This window comes from Daphnia magna, linkage group LG10 (assembly GCF_020631705.1).
Source record: "Daphnia magna isolate NIES linkage group LG10, ASM2063170v1.1, whole genome shotgun sequence".
NCBI lineage: Eukaryota > Metazoa > Arthropoda > Branchiopoda > Diplostraca > Daphniidae > Daphnia > Daphnia magna.
Genome location: NC_059191.1, coordinates 3,460,807 through 3,485,895, shown reverse-complemented (window position 1 = coordinate 3,485,895; position 25,089 = coordinate 3,460,807). Strand labels below are relative to the sequence as shown.

The window sequence follows — 25,089 nt, the reverse complement described above, 5'->3', positions numbered from 1 at the left end:
GCTATTTGTTTGTATATTATTAGTGGCTTATTAGATACGTTTCCGTCAGTGACGCGGGAGATCCGCGTTCTAGACTTGGATGAGATAACTGTTTAAACAGTGTAATCGTTACGAATTAAATAATCATTAATCATGTATAAATACTTTTTTCAAAATTTTTAATATTATATATCTCATCAAAATTTTATTTAATTATATTCATTAGTAAGATTTGCTCTGAATACTACTAACGCAAACAAGCTTTGAACGCGGATCTCCCGCTTCACTGACGGAAACGTATCCAATAAGCCACTAACAATTTAGTAACAGATAGCTAGCTTACTGATAAGAATAATTCGGGGTTTCCATATGCTACCCGATTACCCAACCCGATAATGACAATAACGAGTAATGGAAAGACTATATTTTGTATTGCAAAAATAGTTCTACTTAGCCGGGGGGTAGGGGAGTCTACCGATGATACAGTCTACACTTTTCCAGACATTTAATACCTAGGGCAAAAAAAAAAGGTGTCTGGACTGACATTACCCAACCCCCCTTATAATGATTTTGCGCCAAAACCGCCCTACCTCTCTTTAAAAAGGTAAACTATTAATATTTTCTACCCACAGATGGCTTTTTCAAAACAAATCGGTGTTCACCTTTTTGTTCAGGATACTGTACATGCTCATTGCGCTAGCTAGCAAAGTTATTTAGCTTGAATCTATCTATTATCATTAACAATCCTGTTTACATCCATTAGGTGATGACATGAGAACGTACATACAAAAGTTATCCGTCACTGCCGACAAAATTAGAGAAAGAGAACAACCTCTATCTGAGATTCAGATTGTATCGAAAGCATTGACCTCTCTCCCAGAAACTTTTCGCATTGTGAGATCAGTGTTGGCAAGTGTTCCAGCGGCTGATCGTACTCTTGACCACCTTCTCCAATGATTACTAACCGAAGAGAACGTCATAAAATCATACCAGAAGAAAGAAGCGAGTGCTGAAGGAGCTTTTCCTGCTAACAGTGGTTCAAAAGGAGGATTTGGCCGTAGCGGCTATCGTGGAAGAGGAAAGGGCGTAAGAGGAGGGTTTGTGGACAAACTCACGAAAGGACAATACGGAGCCAACCACGACTCCCGCCCACGCTGCAATTACTGCAAGATTGCTGGCCACATTAAAAAGGAGTGCTACAAAAAACACGGATATCCGGGCTCAAGAAATGTAGGCCATGGCAAAGAAGAAGGCAGAACAGACGACTCTCTCTTCTCATCTTCGAAGTTCGATCCCAGAAGCATTTTTGCCTTCTTCGCCGACTCAGGCGCCACTAACCATATATGCGATCAAAGAGGATTATTCCCTACATTAAAGCCAGTTGAACCTGGAACTTGGTCCGTTTCCGGAATTGGAGGTACAAAGCTGGATGTCTTGGGCATAGGCAACATCAACATCGCAGTAAAGGTGAATGAAACCGCGACTCTTAAAAGGCTACACGATGTACTCTACGTAGCAGGACTTGGCGTAAACCTTTTTTCGATAGGAGCCGCAACGGCTTCCGGGCTAAAGGCATGCTTTGAAAACAATAAGGTCTCGTTTATAAGAGGCAAAGAAGTAGTCCTCACCGGTGAAAGAAAGAATGATACTCTTTATCAACTGAACTTCAAGCCTGAAATACAAACGACTACTACTGTTTATGCCCATGCTTGCTCTGATCTCTTCCAAGACGCAACATTCGGTGCTGACCTCCGAGCCTCACTCATCACCTGGCATAAACGCCTTGGGCACATTGGATACCACACGCTCGCCAAGATGATACGACAAGACCTAGTGATTGGTCTTAACATCGAAGGTGAATGTGAAATTCCAGATACTCTTTGTTCTGGCTGCGAACTGGCCAAATTCACCCGCATTCCACTTAAAATTGGTCGACACCGAGCCAACAGGATAGGAGAACTAACGCACTCTGACGTCTGGGGACCCATCGCCACTTCAAGTCTAGGAGGAGCTCGTTATTTTGTGTCCTTCAAAGATGACTTCAGTAGCTTTCTCACAATTTACTTCATGAAGAAAAAGAATGAAGTACCTGCACTCATTCGACTCTACCACGCAATGCTCCTCAATTAGACGGGATACTACATGCTTACTCTCAGAACAGACAACGGGAGAGCAGAATACGACAACCATAAAGCCGATGAGTTTCTCACTAAAGTCGGCATTCGTCACGAGACCAGTGCCCCCTTCACCCCTGCTCAAAATGGGACAGCTGAACGAGTCAACCGGACACTGCTCAACAGCGTGCGAGCCATGCTCATCTCTAGTGGCCTCCCACCGTCAATGTGAGCAGAAGCGGTATCCTACTCCGCTTACATTCGAAACAGGGTCCTCTCTAGAACCGGTGACACCACTCCTTATGAACTCTGGAATAAACGACAACCTGATGTGTCAAATATTCGCATCTTCGGGTCAAGAGCCTTCATAAGAAACCCAACACCATGTTCTAAACTAGAAGTACGCAGCTTGGAAGGAGTTTTCGTTGGCCACAGCATCAATAAAAATGCATCTCGTGTATACATCCCTGAAACAAGAAAAGTTCTCAACAGCAAAGATGTGAAAATTGATGAAACGATCCTGTATCGAGATATGACAAAGAATCCGTCTACTCTAACCAAATGAAATAGACGTTATCAATAACGATTCAGGAAACTCTCTTATTACAGATGGCAATCCATGCGCTGACGAACTAATCCCACAACAGGAAATGATGGCAAATGTTCCTATCCCAACCAACGAACCAGACGTCCTCGGTGATTAATGGGACTCAGAAACCTCTGTCGTCATACCTCCAGCTACCAACATCCACCAGAGTCCTGCGACTGACCACGACGATACTATTCAAAACGATGCCATCGTCCTCAATGGTGAAAACGAGCGAGTTCACGACGCACTTCCTTGGGGTACGAACACAACTCTTATCGACAACCCTGAACGCAATGATGGACAAACTCGCCGATCACGTCACCAGCCCAAACACTCTGAAAAATACCTACTCTACATAGAATCGCTAGCCAAGCAAGCAATCTTCTATGGCACGCAAGCTTCACATCGTGAGTCAAAACTGTCTAAACTACTAGAACCAGGTAGCTACACTGAAGCCATCACATGCGAAGATGCTAAATTCTGGATTCCGGCATTGCTGAAGAATATGACTCTCTCATCCGAAACGGCACATGGACTCTATGTCAGCTCCTCACCGAGCGCAAAGCAATCCAAGGAAAATGGATTATGAAATTCAAACCGGAATTCAAGACGACACCACCAAGGTACAAGGCTCGTTTCGTCGTCAAGGGATATTCGCAAGTCTATGGCTTAGACTACACCGAAACCTATGCACCAGTAGTGAAAAACTACTCGATCAGAGCCATTTTAGCCATCGTTGCTGCACGGGATCTTGAAATGATCCAAATTGACGTAAAAACTGCCTTCCTCTATGGCACTTTAGACGAGGAAATCTACATGGAACAACCTGAGGGCTTCGTGATTCCAGGCAAAGAGAAAGACGTTTGCCGTCTAATCAAGAGCATCTACGGCCTCAAGCAAGGGTCTCCGGTTTGGAATATTAAATTTAACGAATTCATAATTTTGTTTGGACTCGTCAGAAGCACAGTCGATCCATGTGTCTACTACCGCCATCTCCGTCCGAGAGGGGCAGACGAAGAAATAACAATCTTCATCCTATACGTCGACGACGGACTCATCATTAGTAGTCTCAAGACCGTTCTTACCGAGATGATGACTTTTCTTGGCAAAGAATTTGAAGTTCGATCCCTTCCAGCCGACCGCTTTATTGGGATTGACATCAACCGCAACAGAGCACAGCGCACCATTCATCTTTCCCAGCCAGACTACACAAAGGCGGTGCTTGAGAGGTACGGAATGAGCAACTGCGCAACCCTCTCTGTTCCAGCTGATCCTTCCGTCAAACTGACACCGCAAATGAGTCCGCAAACAGAAGAAGAAAAACGAGAAATGAAAAATGTTCTGTTCATGGAATGCATCGGTTCCGTCATGCATCTTACTCACCTGACCAGAGCGGATATAGCCTACGCTGTCGGGCAAGTCTCAAGATACTCCCAAAATCCAGGCCAAGAACACGGGAAAGCCCTCAAGCGCATCATGGCCTACCTACGCAAGACAATAAAATTTGGTCTTTTATTCGGTGGAGCAAACAACGAACTAATTGGATACTGCGATGCTGACTATGCAGGTGACTTGGGAAACAGAAGATCAACTTCAGGAGCTGTTTTAACCCTCTACAACGGTCCGATATCATGGTTTAGCCGTCGTCAAACCTGCGTTGCACTCTCAACCACTGAATCAGAGTTCATCTCCGCAGCAGAAGCAGCAAAAGAAGCCATCTGGTTTAATCGTATCCTCACAGAATTGGGCACTAATGAGTTGCCCGTCCCACTGCGATGTGATAACCAGGGTGCTATTGCTCTTATTCGCGACCCCGTGTTCCACCAACGGACAAAGCACATTGATGTGCGTTTTTTCTTCGTGCGTGATGCTCAAGCAGAAGGAAAGATCAACATAACTTACATTGAAACCGACAATCAGCTAGCAGACATCTTTACGAAAGCCTTAGCCGCTCCGAGGTTCAAGAAACTGCGTGCATATCTGAACATATGCGAAGTCCAGGATTGAGACGGAAATTTGAGGGGCGCATTGCGTTAAACCATGCGCTTAACTTGAGGGGCTAGTTGTATTTATGTTTCCAACTTAAGCGCCCGTTGCAGAATACGATTTCCCGGTTGCCAAAACCAGCTCCCAAATCTCCTGTCAATTTTCTTTCGTCGTCTACTAAACGACCATGCGATCCCTCTATTCTTTTTCACACGTCACAGAAGTAAGGTACTTATTTTGATTTCACTTAAATTGAATATGTTTCGTATTAATTGTGTGTGGCATCTTTATGGTCAATAAAGTCCTCATTCACACATTATTGAGTGTGTTAACAATCTAGTTTGGTCCTTTTTTCTTTAACAATAACAACAATAATATCACAGTGTATTCACATTGAATACAAGTATATTTGATTCTGTTTACATGTAGAAGTATAAACTCATAATATAACAGTGTATTCACATTGAATACAAGTATATTTGATCCTGTTTACCTATAGAAGTAAAAACTCATGGTATCACAGTGTATTCACATTGAATTGAACTATATTTGAAGCTGTTTACATATAGAATTAAAAACTCATGGTATCACAGTGTATTCACATTGAATACAAGTATATTAGATTATGTTTACATGTAGAAGCTTAAACTAATAATCTAACAGTGTATTCGCAATGAATACAAGTATATTTGATTGTGTTTACATGTAGAAGTATAAACTCATAATATCACAGTGTATTCACATTGAATACAAGTATATTTGATTTCGTTTACATGTAGAAGTATAAACTCATAATATCACACTGTATTCACATTGAATACAAGTATATTTGATCTGGTTTACATATAGAAGTAAAAACTCATAAAATCACAGTGTATTCACATTGAATACAAGTATATTTGATTCTGTTTACATGTAGAAGTATAAACTCATAATATAACAGTGTATTCACATTGAATACAAGTATATTTGATTCTGTTTACATATACAAGTGTAAACTCATAGTATCACAGGGTACTCACATTGAATACAAGAATATTTGATCCTGTTTACATGTAGAAGTATAAACTCATGATATAACAGTGTATTCACATTGAATACCAGTATATTTGATCCTGTTTACATATAGAAGTAAAAACTTATGGTATCACAATGTATTAACATTGAATACAAGTATATTTGTTTCTGTTTACATGTAGAAGTATAAACTCATAATATAACAGTGTATTCACATTGAATACAAGTATATTTGATCCTGTTTACACATACAAGTAAAAACTCATGGTATCACAGTGTATTCACATTGAATTCGAGTATATTTGATTCTGCTTACATGTAGAAGTATAAACTCATAATATAACAGAGTATTCCCATTGAATACAAGTATATTTGATTCTGTTTACATATAGAAGTAAAAACTCATGGTATCACAGTGTACTGCAAATGAATACAAGTATATTTGAGACTGTTGACATATAGAAGTAAAAACTCATGGTATCACAGTGTATTCACATTGAATACAAGTATATTTGAGACTGTTTACATATAGAAGTAAAAACTCATGGTATCACTTTGTATTCACATTGAATACAAGTATATTTGATTCTGTTTACATGCAGAAGTATAAACTCATGGTATCACAGTGTATTCACATTGAATACAAGTATATTTAATCCTGTTTCCATATTGAAGTAAAAACTCATGGTATCACAGTGTATTCACATGAAATTCAGGTATATTTGATTTTGTTTACATTTTACATTTAGAAGTATAAACTCATAGTATAACAGTGTATTTACATTGAATACAAGTAAATTTGATTCTGTGTACATGTAGAAGTGTAAACTCATAATATCACAGTGTATTCACATTGAATTCAAGTATATTTGAAGGTGTTTACATATATAAGTAAAAACCCATGGTGTCACAGTGTATTCACATTGAATACAAGTATATTTGATTCTGTTTACATGTAGAAGTATAAAGTCCTAATATCAAAGTGTATTCTGATTGAATACAAGTATATTTATCCTGTTTACATAAAGAAGTAAATCTCATGGTATCACTTTGTATTTACATTAAATACAAGTATATTTGATTCTGTTTACATGCAGAAGTATAAACTCATGGTATCACAGTGTATTCACATTGAATAAAAGTATATTTGATCCTGTTTACATATGGAAGTAATAATTCATGGTATCACAGTGTATTCACATTAAATTCAAGTATATTTGATTCTGTTTATATTTAGAAGTATAAACTCATAGTATAACAGTGTATTCATATTGAATTCAAGTATATTTGATTTTGTTTACATGTAGAAGTGTAAACTCATAATATCACAGTGTATCCGCATTAGATTCAAGTATATTTGATTCTGTTTACATGTAGAAGTAGAAACTCATAATATATCACAGTGTATTCACATTGAATACAAGTATATTTCATTCTGTTTACATGTAGAAGTATAAACTCATAATGTAACAGTGTACTCAAATTGAATACAAGTATATTTGATTCTGTTTACATGTAGAAGTATAAACTCATAATATCACAGTGTATTCACATTGAATACAAGTATCTTTGATTCTGTTTATATTTAGAAGTAAAAACTAATGGTATCACAGTGTTTTCACATTGAATACATGTATATTTGATTCTGTTTACATGTAGAAGTATAAATTCATAATATCACAGTGTATTAACATTGAATACAAGTATATTTGATTCTGTTTACATGTAGAAGTATAAACTCATAATGTAACAGTGTATTCACATTGAATACAAGTATATTTTATTTTGTTTACATGTAGAAGTATAAACTCATAATATAACAGTGTATTCACATTGAATACACTTATATTTGATCCTGTTTACATATAGAAGTAAATACTGGTGGTATCACAGTGTATTCACATTGAATACAAGTATATTTGATCCTGTTTACATATAGGAGTAAAAACTCATAATATCACTGTGTATTCACATTCTGTGATTCTGCTTACATGTAGAAGTATAAACTCATAATATCACAGTGTATTCACATTGAATGCAAGTGTATTGGATCCTGTTTACATATAGAAGTAAAAACTCATGGTATCACAGTGTATTCACATTGAATTCCAGTATATTTGAAGCTGTTTACATATCGAAGTAAAAACTCATGGTATCACAGTGTATTCACATTGAATACAAGTATATTTGATTCTGTTTACATGTAGAAGTATAAAATTATAATATAACGGTGTATTTACATTGAATACTGTAAAATACGCCCACTCTGCTGGGGAAGGTAATAATGACCAACACGGGTTGAAGAGGCAGAATTTCCAGGTTTTATTTCTTCAGAAAAGACACTTACGAAAATTACACACTTTCGACTTTCAATCCTTTTTTCGACGTGCCTGCCCCTCCGCCGTCGTCTGCTTCTTTTCTCTTGCCCCCCTACCGCCTCCTGGTGACGGTTCACCACAGTCCGGGCCGGCCGACGATGGAACTACTCGCGAGAACCTGAAATGAAGCAAAGTTTGACAACCGGGCGGGTTAGTTCGGAACGTTCTTTTTTTACGGTTGCCGCGCGGACAATTCCGTCGCTTCCGGGCAACACTTTCGTAACGCTCCCTATCAACCAATCGCCCCTTCTGCTATTCTCGTCCATAATCATGACGACGTCACCAACTCTGATCGGACGGACAGTCCTTTCCCATTTTTTCCGCTCGATGAGAGTCGGAAGGTATTCTTTCATCCAGCGTCTCCAATACTGGTCCACAATGAACTGGTCCTGCTTCCACATCCGCTGCGTGAGGCCATCGAATGCTTCTTCAGTATCAGGCGCTCGGTGAGGATGGGGGGTACCGAGAATAAAGTGATACGGAGTGAGCGGCTCTGGCTCTGACGGATCAGTTTGAACGTTGGTCAAAGGCCGTGAGTTCAGAAGTGAGGTTACTTCTGCGAAAACCGTGCGAAGGACTTCGTCGGTTACCGAGCGGTTTTCCAAAACGGCGCGCATGGCTCTCTTGCTGGAGCCAATCAGACGCTCCCAAATACCACCAAAATGCGGCGCATACGGTGGGGAGAATTTCCAAGTGATCCCGCGGTCGATGAATTCTGCTGCCACCCGCGTCGAATTGAGATTTTCGATCCCTTGCCTGAGCTCCTTTTCTCCTGCCGTGATATTGGTGCCGTTGTCACTGTAAATTATTCTAGGGTGACCTCACAGGGAGATGAAACGCCGCAACGCCATGATGAAAGAATCGGCGTCCATCGTGTCCAACACTTCTAAATGCACGGCTCGGGTGGAAAGGCACGTTATCAGTAGTCCCCACCGCTTCACTGATCGTCTTCCAATCACAACTTGAAAGGGCCCGAAGCAGTCCAGTCCCACATTCGTGAAGACGCGCAAGGAGGGCACGAGACGTTCCTTTGGCAAGCTAGCCATTCGTGGTGCCTGAGGCATAGCACGCAGCATCTTACATTTGGTACGCTGTGCAAGTGTACGCCGGATGGCCCTGCGTCCTTGTGGGAGGTAAAACTGCTCACGAACAACACTCAACGTGTGTTCCACACCAGAATGGAGCAATTGTAAATGACGGTCGCTGATGATAAGCCTTGTAAGCGGATGATCCGGTGCAATAATTATTGGGTTACGGGTACGTGCCGGCATCACTGCGTGGCCCAATCTTCCATCGACTTCCAACAGGCCGTCGTCTGGGTCAAGGTATGGCCCGACCCGCCTCAAGACGGAGTCACGAGGGATCATTTTTCCTTTCTGAAAAGCTGCACGTTCCCGTGAGAATGCGTCTTGCTGCGACACTAGCAGACAGATGCGGAAGGCTTCGGTGATCTCGTCGGAATTCAGATCATCATTCGACGTGGAGTCGCCGCGCAGCCGCAGAGCAGCTTCTCGTTTCAGAGTGTTAAGTTGAATGCTTCGGGTGATGAGTTTAGACAAAGCGGATGACAACGGGTGGCAAGAACTTATAGCAACGTGCAGCTGTTGCACATTGACCGCCTGTATTTCTTCATTTTCTTTAGCCTTAATGCTTTGCTGATCGAATGGCGGTGGAGTGTATGACACGTTGAAAAGAACATCTGGCCCTCGAATCCAGCGGCAATTTGGCCCAAAGTCTTTCGGAACGATTCCTCGGGTACAATCGTCGGCGGGATTGTCGCTGCTGCGAATATAGTGCCATTGATCAACCGTCGAGTGCTGTAGAATCTCATTTGTCCGTTTGTTTACAAATGATGGACGACCGGGGTGAGAGGCGCGAAGCTGATACAAAACAATTTGTGAGTCCGTATGGAACTCAACTGAGGAAAACGAAAGACGAAGCTCCTGTTTCACGATCAACGACAGGTTGACGGCCAATACTGCCGCTTTCAACTCCAGTCGGGGGATGGTTGTCGGCTTGAGGGGGGCCAGGCGACCTTTGGCCATGACGAAGCTGACATGAATTTTATCACCGAATCGTACGCGCAGGTAGGCGACCGCTCCGAAGGCGACGGGCGAAGCATCGGCAAAAATGACCAACACAAAATCGGAGCCTACGAGGGGAAAGTTGGCGGGTCGGAAGCATCGTTTTACAGAAACAAGGCGCAATTTTTCGAGGCTGGAGGTCCATTGCTTCCACTTTGACAAAATTTCGATTGACAAAGGCTGGTCCCACCCACGAACATCCGGTGTATCTTTCGCCAGTTTTTGTGTCTGTTGAAATAACAGTTTAGCGCCGGTAATGGCTGGAAGACAAATGCCGAGAGGGTCGAATGTGAGAGAAATTGCGGACAATAATTCTCGTTTTGTAGTAACCGTTGGCATTGATTTTATTCTGATGCCGTAAGAGTCCGAGTTAAGATCCCATACCATACCAAGAAGATATTCCACAGGTAGCGCGTCTTTATTCAAGTCAACGGTGTTTGAAGTTCGCTGATTTTCTGGGATGGTTGCCAAGACTTGCCGGGATGACGACGCGAAGCTTGTCAGACTAAAACCGGCGGACGCGAGAGACTGCGTTACTTGCTTTGCGAAATTTATTGCTTCGTCGTTAGTTTCGAATGAGTCGCTCAAATTGTCGGAATAAAAATTGTCTTTCAATTTATCGGCGACCTGCGGAAATTGTACGTTTGCATTGACTGCATGCTGTAAAGTGAATATTGCGGCAGAGGAGGAACAAACAGCTCCAAATACCAGGGTTGCGAATTGGTAGGTTGTGATTGGTGCGTTACTGCCAAATTCGCGATAGACAAATCGTTGTAAGGACTGATGTTTTTCGGCCACACCAACTCTGTGGTAAAACGCAGTGATGTCAGCGGTGAGTGCGACGAGAAACTGACGAGCGCGGAGGAGGATGCCGACTAGTGACGGGATGAACGGCGGGCCACGCAAAAGATAATGGTTAAGCGACACACCTCTGTAGAGCGCAGCGCAGTCGAAGACAACTCGAATTTTTTCGGGTTTGTTCGGGTTAACGACGTAGAAGTGAGGTAGATACCAAACCATACCTTCCGGCTTGTTTATGTCCGACCAGTTGACGGCGACCACGGTTCCTGACGATATAAGATTCTCGACAATGGTTACGTATTTTGCGGCGGTCTCGCGCATATGTGGCTCTAACATTCGGCGTTCGAGGCCACAGAAACGGGAAACTGCTTGTCCTCTGTTGTTTGGTATGACCGGTCTGTCTTGACGAAGCGGAAGTTCCACTTGGTAGCCACATCCAATAAATTTTATCGATCGCTGTAAGATGCTCAACATTTGCTCGTCTTCGTTGGCCGCTGGATTTGTTTTCGCGGTTTTTGCCACGACGCCGAAGGTTTCAGTTAAATGGAAACGGTCAACTACTTCTGATAGAAAGGGTTCTTGTCGGACGAAACCTAAGTTCACGCTGCTTTTGTTGCTCGGTCCGGCGACTAGACACAACGGTATTTTGCCCACTACAGCCCAGCCAAAACACGTTTGCAAAGCGGTAGGGCCGGTTTCACCATCATTTGGGGCAGCAGTGTTTAGCGTTCGAAGAGCTGGTAACATGTCCATCCCCACAAGAATTTCTACTTTGGAAGAGTCTATGGCAGGTAAGTCGATGTCGGCCAAATGTTCCCATCGTTTCTTGATGCCACGCCAGTTAATTTTGCGTTGCGAAAGATTAATGCTGGGGACAACAAACGCTTCGCGAACGTCGAACGCTTGCGATCCGTCGATCGATTTGAGTTTGAATGCTACGATGTTCGAATCCATTAACACAGAGTTGTTAAACGAGCCGAAGCAAATGCTGGCTGAAGGACCTTTCAATTTAAGCAAATTCGCTAGCTTTCGCGATATGAGAGTAGCTTCGCTGCCTTGGTCAAGAATCGCGAAGGTTGTTTGAGCCGAATTGTTCATTTCCACTACGAGTTTGACAATAGCTAATAGGACTGGGCGGATATTGGCTGTTGGTGCCTTTACCATTAATATAGTATGGTTTTTACCTTGGTTTCGCGATGAGGAGGGAAACTGTCGTTCGGCTCCGTGAAGCAGCGAATGATGCGGGCCCTGCCACTCCTTGCATTTCGATTCAGTTGAGTTGCATTTCCGTCCATAGTGGCCGCGGATGAGACACTTGAGCAGTGATTGTTGGTTGCACATAGCGATGCGCGGGCATTCACCAACATTCGTTTAAACACGTTGCACATCTCTAACCTGTGGGCCGGACTTTCTTGGCAGGCCGGGCAGTCAGAAAGGGTTATAACGTTTGATAAGGATCCTGCGAGAACGGTCGGTCCGCGGTTATTGTAGTTGCTGCTTCCGGGTGTGTAGCTTCCCAACTGATGGTTGCTATTTGAAGGCTGAACGGGGTTTTTAACAGCGTTTATTGCGTTGGATGACGATAGCTTTCCGCCACGAAGTTCTTCAGCGCTGAGCACGCGATCGATCCATTTGTCGAAATCTTTTAAGGTGGCCATTCTGTCTAAACCATAAGCATATTTTCCCCAGTCTGTTTGTAAGTTGATTGGCAATTTGGTATGAAGTAAGTTGGCGACGGTGTTGAACATCATGACGTGGCTTTCATCTACGCTTGACACGGCGTCGCGTACTGCAGCGGCCAAATTAAAGAGTGCGTTAAAGTCCCAGTTTCTGAATGAAAGGAGCTGCTGCATATGCTGATCGTGTGCTTGTATGATAAGGTGCGGGCTTCCATATTTTTTTTCTAGCTCAGCCCAAGCCGATTGAAAAGTGTACGCACCCGTGAAAATATGAGCGACACGACGCTGGATGTCTTCCTTCAAACTTTCTTGAAGCACCAGAAGTTTCAGCGATTCGGGCATATTTACATCTCGGATCGTTGCTCTTATACCGTGGGCGTATTTAAGCCATTTACGGGGGTCTCCATTGAATTTTGCCACGTCTAGCTTCAGCCAATGATGCGACGGGGCAAAATTAGGTTGCGTCGGTTGAATCGAGTTAACGACAGCTGGCAGAAGCGGAAGGTTAACCAAATCATTCATCGGGACGTTGCTTGGTAAGTTGGGTGTGGACGATAATTGCGGTGATCCAATTGCACCACCACAGCTCTCGATCAAGTGATTTTCGTACTGAATTTCAAGTTCCAGGTCTTCTCGTTCCCGCGCGTTTTTGAGCTCTAGATCTTTGAGTTCACGATCCTGTTTTATTTTTGCTTGCTTCAATTGAAATTCAAGATCGATTTTGCGTTGTTTTGCTGCTGTGTGAAGGTCGAAATTTACGTGATTTAAGGTGTCGTGCTGCGTGTCGTTCGATCGATCGTCTTGGTTCGGCTGTGGTGGGCCGTTTGGCTGTTGCGGCTCTGGTACGATGCTCACAACGTCGATCTCTTGATTAGGTTGAGGAATTGATACATTTTGACTGAGCTCACGGGCCACGGTGTTGGAAATGTTCCATGCGCGTCGAGGGGCTGTTCTTCGTAAGGCGGCAGCGACTGCTTGAGCACATGCGGCTTGCAGATTGTTGATGCTTTCTAAGTAGGTGGCTGCTGCGTGCAGTTCACCATCGTCATGTTGTGCGGCGGCCACGTATCGTTCGTGAATGTGAACGAGATTACTGTGTGCCAGTTCGAGAGTTGGCATAAATGCTTCGAATTCTTCTCGCGTGGCGTTGATGTTTATTAACTCTCTTGCTTGCCGCAGAAGGTTCGTGTGTCTACGCTTGGCATTTGTTCGCATGCCGAATAGGGCGGGCGGGTCAACAACGTTTTCGTCGGCCATGCTTCGATTAAGCCGTAAGCTTGCTCGAGAGTTCGATTGGGGTTCGAGCTAAGCGTGAAAGGATGGCAACCGAATCAAATGTCCAAATCCAAATAGTTCGAATGGGAAAACGATATTATTGGGACTGTTCAGAAAGTTGTTCGGTAGTAGAGTTCTGATTCAACTTGGTCCTTATTTACGGCGTCTGTAAACGAAGGTGACTTGTTATTAGGGTAATGGTAACGAAAAGTTATTTTAAATTTACGGGACACTGTATGCAGTGCAGTTCGAGACTGATGCTGCAAGAATTTTTATGGCGCAATCTTTCTCGCAAAGTTGCAGTTCGACAAAGGTTTCGAATAGGTGGCGACACTGGCGACGAGATTAATATCTGGCCAGGCCACTAAGTCTACGATAAGCAAAGTACAATTAGTTGATGGCCTAAATTATTGAAACAGCGTTAAATAAATACTTAAGTTGTTCGAGAGAAAGACTATCAGGCATACAAGTTCGATATTGGGATTTCTTAGTCGGGCAGCTGTATAGTCAATAATGAGTGGTCAGTGCGAGAAATCTGTAAACGCAAAAGATTGGTTATTGACATCTCACTCTTGCTGGAGGTTATAGTATAGAACAACTGGATAATCAAATACACGAGACAGATAGTGGGGCCATTGGGATGGTAGTTTCGATCAAGGCGTAATACATGCTCGGTGGCAGCGATATTGTACGAAAAACTGAGACCGAATTAGTTCGAATTGTGGGGGTTCGATGTTCGTCGTGTTTGTTTTGATATGTTCGAGTTCATTCGAATTGTTCGAAAAGTTAAAGAAAAGCTTACTTGAAAAAAATGGCCGCCACACGCCGGTGACAGACTTCGATAGGTTCCCTGTATTATTCGTAATCGGGTTTCGGCACCATGTAAAATACGCCCACTCTGCTGGGGAAGGTAATAATGACCAACACGGGTTGAAGAGGCAGAATTTCCAGGTTTTATTTCTTCAGAAAAGACACTCACGAAAATTACACACTTTCGACTTTCAATCCTTTTTTCGACGTGCCTGCCCCTCCGCCGTCGTCTGCTTCTTTTCTCTTGCCCCCCTACCGCCTCCTAGTGACGGTTCACCACAAATACAAGTATATTTGATCCTGTTTACATATAGAAGTAAAAACTCATGGTATCACTTTGTATTCACATTGAATACAAGTATATTTGATTCTGTTTACATGCAGAAGTATAAACTAATGGTATCACAGTGCGTTCACATTGAATACAAGTATATTTGGTCCTGTTTAGATATTGTAAGCTATTAATATTTTAACTTACTTTTTCATTGGAATTGATCATACTTTACATATAGAAGTAAAAACTCATGGTATCACTTTGTATTCACATTGAATACAAGTATATTTGATTCTGTTTACATGTAGAAGTGTAAACTCATAATATCACAGTGTATCCGCATTCGATACAAGTATATTTCATTCTGTTTACATGTAGAAGTATAAACTCATAATATCACAGTGAATTCGCATTGAATACAAGTATATTTCATTCTATTCGCATGTAAAACTATAAACTCATAATATAACAGTGTATTCACATTGAATACAAGTATATTTGATCCTGTTTACATATAGAAGTAAAAACTCATGGTACTACAGTGTATTCACACTGAATACACATATATTTGATTCTGTTTACATGTAGAAGTATACACTCATGGTATCACAGTGTATTCACATTGAATAAATGTATATTGGATCCTGTTTACATATAGAAGTAAAAACTCATGTTATCACAGTGTATTCACATTAAATTCAAGTATATTTGATTCTGTTTACATGTAGAAATATAAACTCATAATATCACAGTGTATTCACATTGAATACAAGTATATTTGGTCCTGTTTAGATATTGTAAGCTATTAATATTTTAACTTACTTTTTCATTGTCGTTTCTTGGAAAGTATATTTCAGTAGCACAAAAAATTGGGGAACAACTCTTTAGGAACTGAATTGTGAAAAGTGTTTCACTCTATTTTCTATAGAACAAAAGTTCTTATACGGGGTTCGTGAAGGGCGAACTAGAAGAAAATTAAGTTGAAACGTAAATCAGTCTGTAAGACGTCTAAGGAAGAAAAAACATAGAAAAGAGGGGCGTATAGAAAGTTAATGTTACGTGAGAATAAAGGGTAGGGAAAAATAATGAAAATAATAAAGAATAAATTGTTTTGGTTCTTTACATAGCTATCCGGTTCCAAAAGATTGCGTCTCGCAATCTATCAAGGTCAAATTTGGAACGGAATAGAAAGTGAGTCAAAACAAAACAAGAAAACAACATTAATTAATTCAACAGAACAGCTGCTTCTTGATGCGCTTGTCTTAGTGCGTCCCGTTGGAATTTGTTCCGTGGAGGCTCTCCTTGTAGAAAAGGGGTCCCGTACGAAAATGTAAGCTAGTCCCTTGTGAGGAACTAGGTAGCTGTCTGCTGTCATGCATACTGTTGCATAGATGGTTTCCCCTAGCATGGGTTTTCTCTGAAACATACTTGCGGTTTCCTGCTCTGCGCTTACTAGTTATTCACTAATATGCGCAGTTAAGCCGTAGGTAGGTATGATATGATGAGTAGGAAACGGACATACACTAGTGAGTTCTATATTTGCATGATCAGCTAGGGTTTTCACTAGCTTTAGTTCGTCTATATATATTACCTCCCTTCCCCCTCGTCGCTCAATAAATGAAATACAATAATTTGTTATTAATGCTACCTTTAATCTTATTAAGTGGTAAGACTTTCTGGGTCTGACGGTAGATTAACATGGGTTACATAAATGGGGTTACAATTTGAAAAGACAAATTTTTAAAACATTAATTAAGATAACACCCCAAATAAGAACACCCCAGTTTCGAAACAACAAATAGTTAAGAGATCCGTCAATCCGATAAAAAAATGATTGAATAACTGAATCATGGATTGTGATGGGAGCTAGGTTAAAAATTAAAAACCACAACAGGCAAATTCTATTTGCCTAGATATGGTGAAATCGCGTGAAATCGTGACTTTAGGAATAAATAATTTGCAGAATCTTCGTTGGCTTCATCTATGGTGTTTACGCCAGGTTCAAAATCCGTTGTGTTGATTGCCAGAATGGCCCTAGTCTCGGTCGACAATTTTGAGCGTATTGCAACTCTCACATCCTTTGGTTTGATCACTTGGTTGTGATAAACCTTCCATGCTTGAATCATGAATACTGAAAACGAATAGAAACGTTTTAATTTATCTTGAAACAGCTGGACCAAAAAAAAACTTACGAGTTATAGCTAAAACATCTTCCCTGGGCAAACCAGGCTTAACCGGTGTTGGCGGCGTGTTTCCGACTTTCTTTGCCCTAGGGGCCATTCCGGTCAACGTGTGATTACTCATAAACACACGGGTGTAAATTGACTCCATAATTTTGTTGACCATCAGGTGGAGATTTCCGCTCGATAGCCTTCCAATACTAATGGCAAATTTCAGATCAGATTTCTCGATTCTCAAATTGTGCCCTTGAACTAGTTGTACCTGTAAAAAAAGGAATAATTAGTATGGCATGGCATTTTTGAAAATAATGAGTCGTTTACCATTACGTGCTCCCTTGACGTTGAGTGTCTTGAGACGTTATGAGTGGCAGCAGTATTGTCTTCGTTCACGAAACTCTCGTCGTTCCATTAACTGCCGAAAGAGCAGCAGTAATTCCTAGATAGAAAGTGGGATAGTTCACATTTCGTTCAAATAAAATGAGGACTTAATGGTTAATTTACTCTTAACCAAATTATCTGGATTTTTGCTCTGTAATTGAAGAATATCAGCTTTAAGGGATTCAATTTCCTCATCCTTTTCATCCACCTTGTGGTAAAGAAAACCATTTTCACTCTCAAGATCGCTGATTCGGTTTTTCATATACAACATATTAAAAAATGGTACAGTCAAGTCATGGGAATCAAAGCTTTTCGGATATAAATATTTACCTGCTGATGACGAGAGGGTGTTGAATGGTTATTTACTAACACGGAACCACAGTTTTCTTCTGCCGTATTTTCCAAAGCTGTTAAAATGGTCGATGAACTAAGGGACGCAAGGGTGTTGCTTTCAGATACACCAGAAGACGGTTTATGATATAAACTATCCTCATCATCATCTATGTTTTGTCTATCGGCGACATTTGAACCATCCGTTGAGTTTTCGTGATCACTTTCATCTAAAACAGTAAATCCACACATTAAAACAACTGTTTAAAAAAATAAACAAGTGGATTTTAACCTGATGACTCCTCGAACAAATCTTTCTGTGTATCGGCATCACTTTCTTCATTAAGCTGAGATGAAGAAGATAAGGAATGAGATGGTTCGACGTCTTCATTGTAAGTTAGTCTCTTTTTAGCAACAGGCATATGAGAATTATTCTTTACAGTATCAGCTTTTTTCTTTAAAGATGCTTCTTCAGCCTCTTTCTTTGCCTGCTCTTCAGCCTCTTTCTTTTCCTGTTCTTCAGCCTTTTGCTTTGCTTGTTCTTCAGCCTTTTTCTTTGTTTATTCTTCAGCCTTTTTCTTTGCCTGTTCATTAGCCTTTTTCTTTGCTCGTTCTTCAGCCTTTTTCTTTGCCTCTTCTTCAGCCTTTTTCTTTGCCTGTTCATCAGCCCTTTTCTTTTCCTCTTCGTCAATTTTGTTGGATATTTCACCAGAAGCATCCATTTGTGTTCGAAGTTTTTCCATTTCCGACCGGCCAGTCGGTTTTTCTACATTTTGGGAAAAGAAAAGACATTCATAATGAATAAAACAGTAGCTTTCAGAATGTATCAGATCGTTACTTGAAAATTCATGAATTGTGGCCACAAGGACTTGTCTTTTGCCGTTTAAGTTCTCTAGCCTGAAAAAAGAAAACCAGCATGTTTATTCCTAAAAGTATTTTCTTTAATTAAATAGAAGAAGGAATACCTGATTTTAATCTCAGCCTTAGAATCCATTAGACTTTGAATTTTGTCGAGAAGAACTAAATTCTCTAATGGTAATTTAGGCAGCGATATCATCCCAGCAGTTCCAACAGTGTAGTCCCCAGTGGACTTAACTTTGAACAAAATGTGGATGCTATCCAAGTAAGAACTCTTCTTAGAAGGCATTTTGAATGACCTAATATATTTTTAAATCAAAATGAAACCAATGGGACAGTTAACATTTGGGTTGCAGATGTAGCTTCTCAACATATACTCGCATATACTTATCGATAAAAGACATATTTGTAACTCATAAAATATATTTACCTGGGTCAACGCCAGGACAATTCACAATTTAGGAGAAAAAGCACTTTTATATTATGCCTACACAAAAACGTGTTAAAAATGGCTTGCACAGATTCAACTAAAGGTGCTGTAGCGTGCAATCAGCTGATTCCCTTCCCGCGACAAGTGAGACAACTATGATCGATTCCGAAAGCATCCCTAAACACAGACATTTGACAATCAGACAATCGGCTGCTGCCTTTTTGCGATGACACACTAATTCATTTCATCGTCTACGTTAGTTAACTGACTTTGCACAAGTGATAGGTTTGTTTGTTTCGACAGTGATTTAGTGAAAAAATATGGCTCAGCGGAGTGACGATGACAACAACGTCAGATAGCTGAACGTCAGGCCAATTTAGACATCGAAAATATGGTTATGTTACAGCAAGACCAATCCAGCGAAAAAATTTGTGGCAGTATAAGTCCGATGGATTTGGAAGTTTCTCCAATATATGTGGTTAGTAAATATAAATTACCTAAAAGACTGATGTATGTTATTCTATTTCCTTATATTGAACAAGGAATCGGATTTCTCACAAGAGCTAAAGAATATGAAGGCTTTTTTTTTCTTTAATGATGAAATGGAACTGCAAGGTACAGGTTCATGAAAAATATTATTCAAATGCGTTAGTTATTTATACTTCTTACAACAAAAGATATCGCCGAAAACCAGGTGTTGTCAACTCCCACTCAATTAATAGGATTTTCCCATGATGTTGAATCCATTTTGAGGGATTGGAGATGATGAAAAACAAAAGAAGAGGCGACCAAGATTGCTGATATAAACCTATGGGAGAGAGGAGCGATAAGGGGCCAAGTATCGGTCATTTTCCGCTCGTCATGAAAATCCGGTTCATCTCTACAGGATAAACGTGTACACACAAATTCTCTTCAATAAACCAGCAGCAGCAGCAGGAGCGCTAGTCGTTATTATCATCATCATATTTCTACACACACGTAGTGTATACACCGTATAGTATATCCGCATAGAGAGAGAGAGATGAGGATTTCCGATGGATGGCAAGAAGGAAATGAAAGGAAATAAATTATAGGGCGCGTGAAGATAGAAAGTATATATATTAACGCTGTCATAAACAAGTCTGAAATAAACTTGCTAATTTAAGTCAGGAACATGTATGTTTTAACTTATTTCATCAGTGTGTATGATAATGCGTACAAAGCATATAAACAACAACAGGCTGTACATTCGTATTTTACGTATATGCCCGTGTTAACTAGTAATAAGCTAGGTCTTGTTGGCATAAAACCCCTTATATTTCAGTAAGCATAGCGCTTATCAGTTTTCAGCACGTAACCAGTATAAATTCTCTAGCTAGTACAAAACTAAGTATTTGCAGATATACCGCAAACCTGTTTTTTGCAAGTATGCGTATTCCTAATGAGCACGCTAGCTAGATCCCCCTTCACCCGCCTAATTTTTCGTAAGGGGTTGATAGGGCAAAAAATTCCGGTGCGGGTTGTTGAATACAGGCGGGTAAGTTTACAATAGTAATGGGCGGGGATGGATTTGAGGGGTTTAATAACGCGGGGTGGCCTACTTCTATATCATTATCAGATGTTTTGGTGAAGCAAGTGAAAGGGTTACAAGTACTTAGAAAAGAACAATAAGGTATGTATCTTGCAATAAGGGAACCTACTCCACAAAAATGAAAGAAAAAGAATCCGATAAATCCCATCCCTAGAAGACTACAAATGCTACTTGACCAACTTAGAATCTTAGACGTCAGGGAAACGTTCTTTTCTTTTTGGAGTGAGGAAAGAAGAGTGCTCATGTAAAAAGGATTTCCAAGGTCGATGCTATGTTCTTCTTTAGCAGCAGCAATTATCTCGGCGATTGCAGCTGCGGTGCTCATCGGGTGGGGGGTTAGCGCGGGGTGTAAACTTAGTGCGAGTAGCTTATCAATTTCATACGGCCAAGTGTTGATCAAACTATATCCTTGAATTATTACACCGGGGACGATTGGATGCCAGGAACTGTTTTTGTAGAAATGGGCTCGGCCGTTAATGTTGACGAAATTTTTATGTCAGTAACATGGGTTGTAAGGCGTCAGTTCCCATCCTTCAGTGTCTAAAGTGTAGTCGCCGAGTTTGGGTTAAGGACCACAGCTTGTGATTTCAGTGGTGATCGTTGAATTTTTCGGGGAGTGTTACCGAGTTGCCATGGCAACTCGGCCGGGCTTCGCGCGCGCCTTTAATTACCCCCCCCCTTTTTTTTATCTTTTGTTTATCTTAATTCGCGCATCTCTTTTCTTTTGTTTTTGCGTAAGCGATCGGATGACGTGTATTAACGAGGCAGTCACATTTTTGCCGTTCGAGCGTCTCGTCGCCATTTTTCGTCATCTCCCGTTTGGCAGCCCCTTTTTCCAATACAGTATTTTTACCTACCCCATTCGTTCTAGTTCGTTTATCGTATCGCCCTTTCGTTCGTCATTTCGCTTTTAGTTTGTAACATAGTGGTGCCGAAACCCGGGAATTTTATTCGACCCTGGTAACTTTAAGTGAATTTCGTTTTTCGTTTCATTTTTTTTTGTGCGTTTGTCTCAAGACATCCCAACTCTGAATCAACCGCCAGCCCAGGAGGGGTAACGGTCAGGGTTCCCGGATTTGAGCAAGGGCTTCGTTGCGTGCTACCGAGTTTTTTATGTACCTAGCCTTTTTTAAAGACGTTTTTTGAGTATTTCGAGCATCTGGTACTCTGACAGTAAGGCAACATGGCTTCTCAAGATGACATTGCTGATGACGCTGTGTTCGAAGTCGATGCCCCAGATAATGCTGCTCAAGCTCCTTCGCCGAGTCGTTCTTTCGCCACCGATTCGACCGGCCGTTTAGACCCTACAGCTTTGATCAGCAAGCGCACCCACTTTCGAAGGAATTTCACCCGCAGTTTGAATATGGTCAGGAAGGTGATCCACGAGACCGGGGCTAGCAGCTACATGGACAGTCTTATTGAGAAGGGCGATGCTCATTATGAACAATGCATGTATTATCATCATCGGTATTGCGCTAAAATGGGTATTTCCGACGACGCCTGGTTGGACAATCTGCGCCTCCATTTTGAAGCCACTCACGAAGAATTTGCAAGGGCACGTCGCCTTGGGCCGCACACCGTGCCATCAATTCGTACGAGATCTCAAGTTTGACCCAGTCTGGTCGAGTCAGCCCGTCAACCCGATTTAGCCCCGCTGGACCCTGCCCGCCAGTACCTTTCGCTCCGGTGGGATTGAGTCAACCCGTCAACCAGAGTTAGTTCCGCTGGACGTTGGGGCCCCAACCAGTACCTCTCGTCAGACCAGTGAGGTATCTCAGGCCGAAGCAATTCTCGTTCCAACTCGTGGCAGTCATCGTAAAATCGATGAGGATTCTCCGCAATCTGTGTCAAGTTCGAAGTCCTCCATTGCCCGCAGTGTCTCGTCTTCCTATCTTTCACGAAGTTCTACCCGTTCGTCTCTGACAAGAGAACGCCGTGCTGCCGAGTTCGAACTCGAAATGGCTCGCAAACGGCGGGAGGAGGAGTCGAAAGAGAACGAACGCCTGGACGAGTTAGCCCGTAAACTTCGAGAGGAGAAAATTCACGTGGAAGCCAGGCGAAAGGAACGGAAAATCGAAGAAGAAATCGCACGACTCCGCATGAACGAGGAATTATCAAGGAGGTCAATTCGTTCGTCTTCGCGGACTTCTTTTAGTTCTCTCAGCGAGTCAGATGAAGATTTTTTCCCGGTCCATCGTCGAGTCGGAAAACTCGTTCTCAAAAGGTTCCTGAAACCGGGCCGGCCGTCGTGACTGCGGATAGCTGGATCGACCGTTTGGAGCAGAGATCCTCGACTTTGCCTGCTTCCGCACCAGGGCCTTGGATGTTCGGAGGTTCTGCTCCGTTCACGTGCAAGACTCCATTCGATGGCGACCCAAGAGATTGGCTTCTTTTCGCCTCGCGGTTTCAGGCGCTCGTACACGACGTCATCCCGAACGACGCCCAGCGCTTAGCAATCCTGACAGACTGGGTAGGACCCAATGTTTTTCGTCGCATCGCCCCGCTACGGAAGGCTCCCCGTGGGTACGCCGCGGTTCTCACCTACCTCAAGAAACACTATGGTTCGAGTGAGCAAATAGCGCGTTGTCAAATCCACGATCTTCTTAGTCTTCCCGGCGTCAAACCGGGTGATCGTCAAGCACTCGAAGTTTTTTCCGATTAGCTGCATGAAGCTGTTGTAGTTTTGGAGCAAGGAGGTTTGGAACACGATCTGATAAGTGCTGCCAACCTAGACCAAGCGGTTCAGAAGTTGCCGCCATTTGTCCGTCATCGCTGGGCCCGGTACGTGCGCAAGCAATCACCGAAGGTTGTCGATCTTTGCGACCTCGATCATTTTCTGGAAGAGGTTGTTGAAGAGGAGCGGTTGGCTCGTTCGTCCGCGGAGTTGGCACCCCGAATCGAACCCCGTGAAAAGCGTGTAACGTTTTACAAGCCTGCCATCGAAAAACCTAATTCGGTGAAACCTGCAATTCGGAAACCGTCACCCGTTCGTCCACCTCCAACCGTCTCAGCCACCCAAACAGCGAAAGAAGTTGATGGCGAGTGTCCAGGTTGCGGGGAAGCCCACCGGCTGATTGCCTCTGCCGAATTTCGACGGAAGACGCCGAGCGAACGAGCTTTGGTAGCGAAGGAGAAAGGCGTCTGCTTTAACTGTCTTGGAGGAAAACATCGTAGTGTCGACTGTCGTTCGAAACCGGCCTGCGAATCGTCCGGCTGCCGTGCTCGTCATCATTCGCTGTTGCGTGGTGCGAAAAGAGTTTTTCACGAGAAAAACGGACAACGCCAAATTCCGCCTTCCATCGGGGGCCAAGATTACGCTCAAGGACCTCAAACGCTTGCGATCGCTCCCCGCCTTTCGTCCGATGTTCTTTTTGCCGTGGTACCCGTACGACTTCGAGCTGGATGCCGGACTTTGGACGTTTTTGCTCTTCATGATACTGACAGCCAAGCTACCCTTTTGCGTGAAGACGCGGCCCAGGCACTCGGCCTGAAAGGACGGCCCCGCAAAGTTCGTTTCGGGACCTTCCATGGGAAAGATCCGGTAGTCGACACTCGTCTAGTCGATTTCGCTGTTTCGTCGCTGGGGGGTAACCGTTTCATTTCCGTTTCATTTCCGCAACTTTTTTGAAATCCTTCACGTCATTTCAGATTGGGGTTAGGATTGTGGCAATGAGTATAAATACAAAAAATTTCGATCCTAAATTGAAATTTACTATCCCTGCCGTGGTTTTTACATTTCTATTTAGGCTTTTTTTTATATTTTTTTGGTGCGCTTTGGTATTGGTTTTCAGTTTTTTTTAACGTCACTTGCACCACTTATTAACTACTATTGTACGAATATTTGGGCCAAAAATAAAAAAAAATTAAAGAATTAGTATCCCCGCCGAGCATTTTTCTAAAAAAAGCCATGTTTTTAACTGAAAAGCCAATTTTTTTAACTTATTATAGCACTTAAATAAATTTATTGCTACGCTTAATTAATGAAATCTCGTAATGAAACCACGTGCCATTCAGACAGTCTAGAATCGACATTCGGCAGCTGCGGATGTTGAAGTGTATGTTGGGGACTAGTGCAACCATTCCGTGGAACGCATTGGCCTCTCTTTAGGTTCTGCTAAACAGTGTCTTTGGGCTACTTCGCTCTTGTCTTCTAGTGACTGAAATACAGAGCACTCTTGATCTCCAACACATTGAATCAATTGTAAGGAACAATTATTTACACATCTATAGAGTTACCAGGTACTATACATTATATAATTCTATGCATGTTAAACAGCCCCACACAATGTAGAGGCGCTGGCATGTACAAGCCCACCTCACGTGGCTAGACATTATCGTAACACTCATGTGTTACTCC

At 42.2% G+C, this 25,089-nt stretch overlaps 4 protein-coding genes across 4 annotated transcripts; 1 reads left to right on the top strand and 3 right to left on the bottom strand.

The window, feature by feature from the left end:
• Positions 1 to 8,884: 8,884 nt before the first annotated feature.
• LOC116923312 lies at positions 8,885 to 12,112 on the bottom strand. Its single transcript, XM_032929773.2, has one exon. The coding sequence runs from the start codon at positions 12,110 to 12,112 to the stop codon at positions 8,885 to 8,887; it is 3,228 nt and encodes a 1,075-aa protein (XP_032785664.2).
• On the bottom strand, positions 12,112 to 14,061 carry LOC123476944. Its single transcript, XM_045179959.1, has one exon. The coding sequence runs from the start codon at positions 13,882 to 13,884 to the stop codon at positions 12,112 to 12,114; it is 1,773 nt and encodes a 590-aa protein (XP_045035894.1). The 5' UTR covers positions 13,885 to 14,061.
• A 2,826-nt stretch (positions 14,062 to 16,887) lies between these two features.
• Positions 16,888 to 19,021, bottom strand: LOC123476943 (myosin-14-like). The gene is given in 10 exon segments (XM_045179958.1): positions 16,888 to 17,102; positions 17,164 to 17,428; positions 17,488 to 17,558; positions 17,561 to 17,602; positions 17,668 to 17,815; positions 17,875 to 18,104; positions 18,167 to 18,221; positions 18,258 to 18,640; positions 18,713 to 18,771; positions 18,840 to 19,021. Coding segments are annotated over 10 exon segments (1,650 nt in total).
• Positions 19,022 to 22,690: 3,669 nt separating this feature from the next.
• Positions 22,691 to 24,360, top strand: LOC123476942. Its single transcript, XM_045179957.1, has 3 exons — positions 22,691 to 22,854; positions 22,935 to 23,359; positions 23,414 to 24,360. The coding sequence occupies exons 1-3, from the start codon at positions 22,691 to 22,693 to the stop codon at positions 24,358 to 24,360; spliced, it is 1,536 nt and encodes a 511-aa protein (XP_045035892.1).
• Positions 24,361 to 25,089: the final 729 nt, after the last annotated feature.

Excerpts from the sequence above, each read along its gene's own strand:
- LOC116923312 (XM_032929773.2), bottom strand. The coding sequence starts at position 12,112 with ATGGTAAAGGCACCAACAGCCAATATCCGCCCAGTCCTATTAGCTATT.
- LOC123476944 (XM_045179959.1), bottom strand. The coding sequence starts at position 13,884 with ATGGCCGACGAAAACGTTGTTGACCCGCCCGCCCTATTCGGCATGCGA.
- LOC123476942 (XM_045179957.1), top strand. The coding sequence starts at position 22,691 with ATGGCTCGCAAACGGCGGGAGGAGGAGTCGAAAGAGAACGAACGCCTG. Across the intron at positions 22,855-22,934 it reads AACGAGGAATTATCAAGGAG|TCGGAAAACTCGTTCTCAAA; the intron begins GTCAATTCGTTC and ends TCCATCGTCGAG. Across the intron at positions 23,360-23,413 it reads TCTTCCCGGCGTCAAACCGG|TTTTGGAGCAAGGAGGTTTG; the intron begins GTGATCGTCAAG and ends AAGCTGTTGTAG.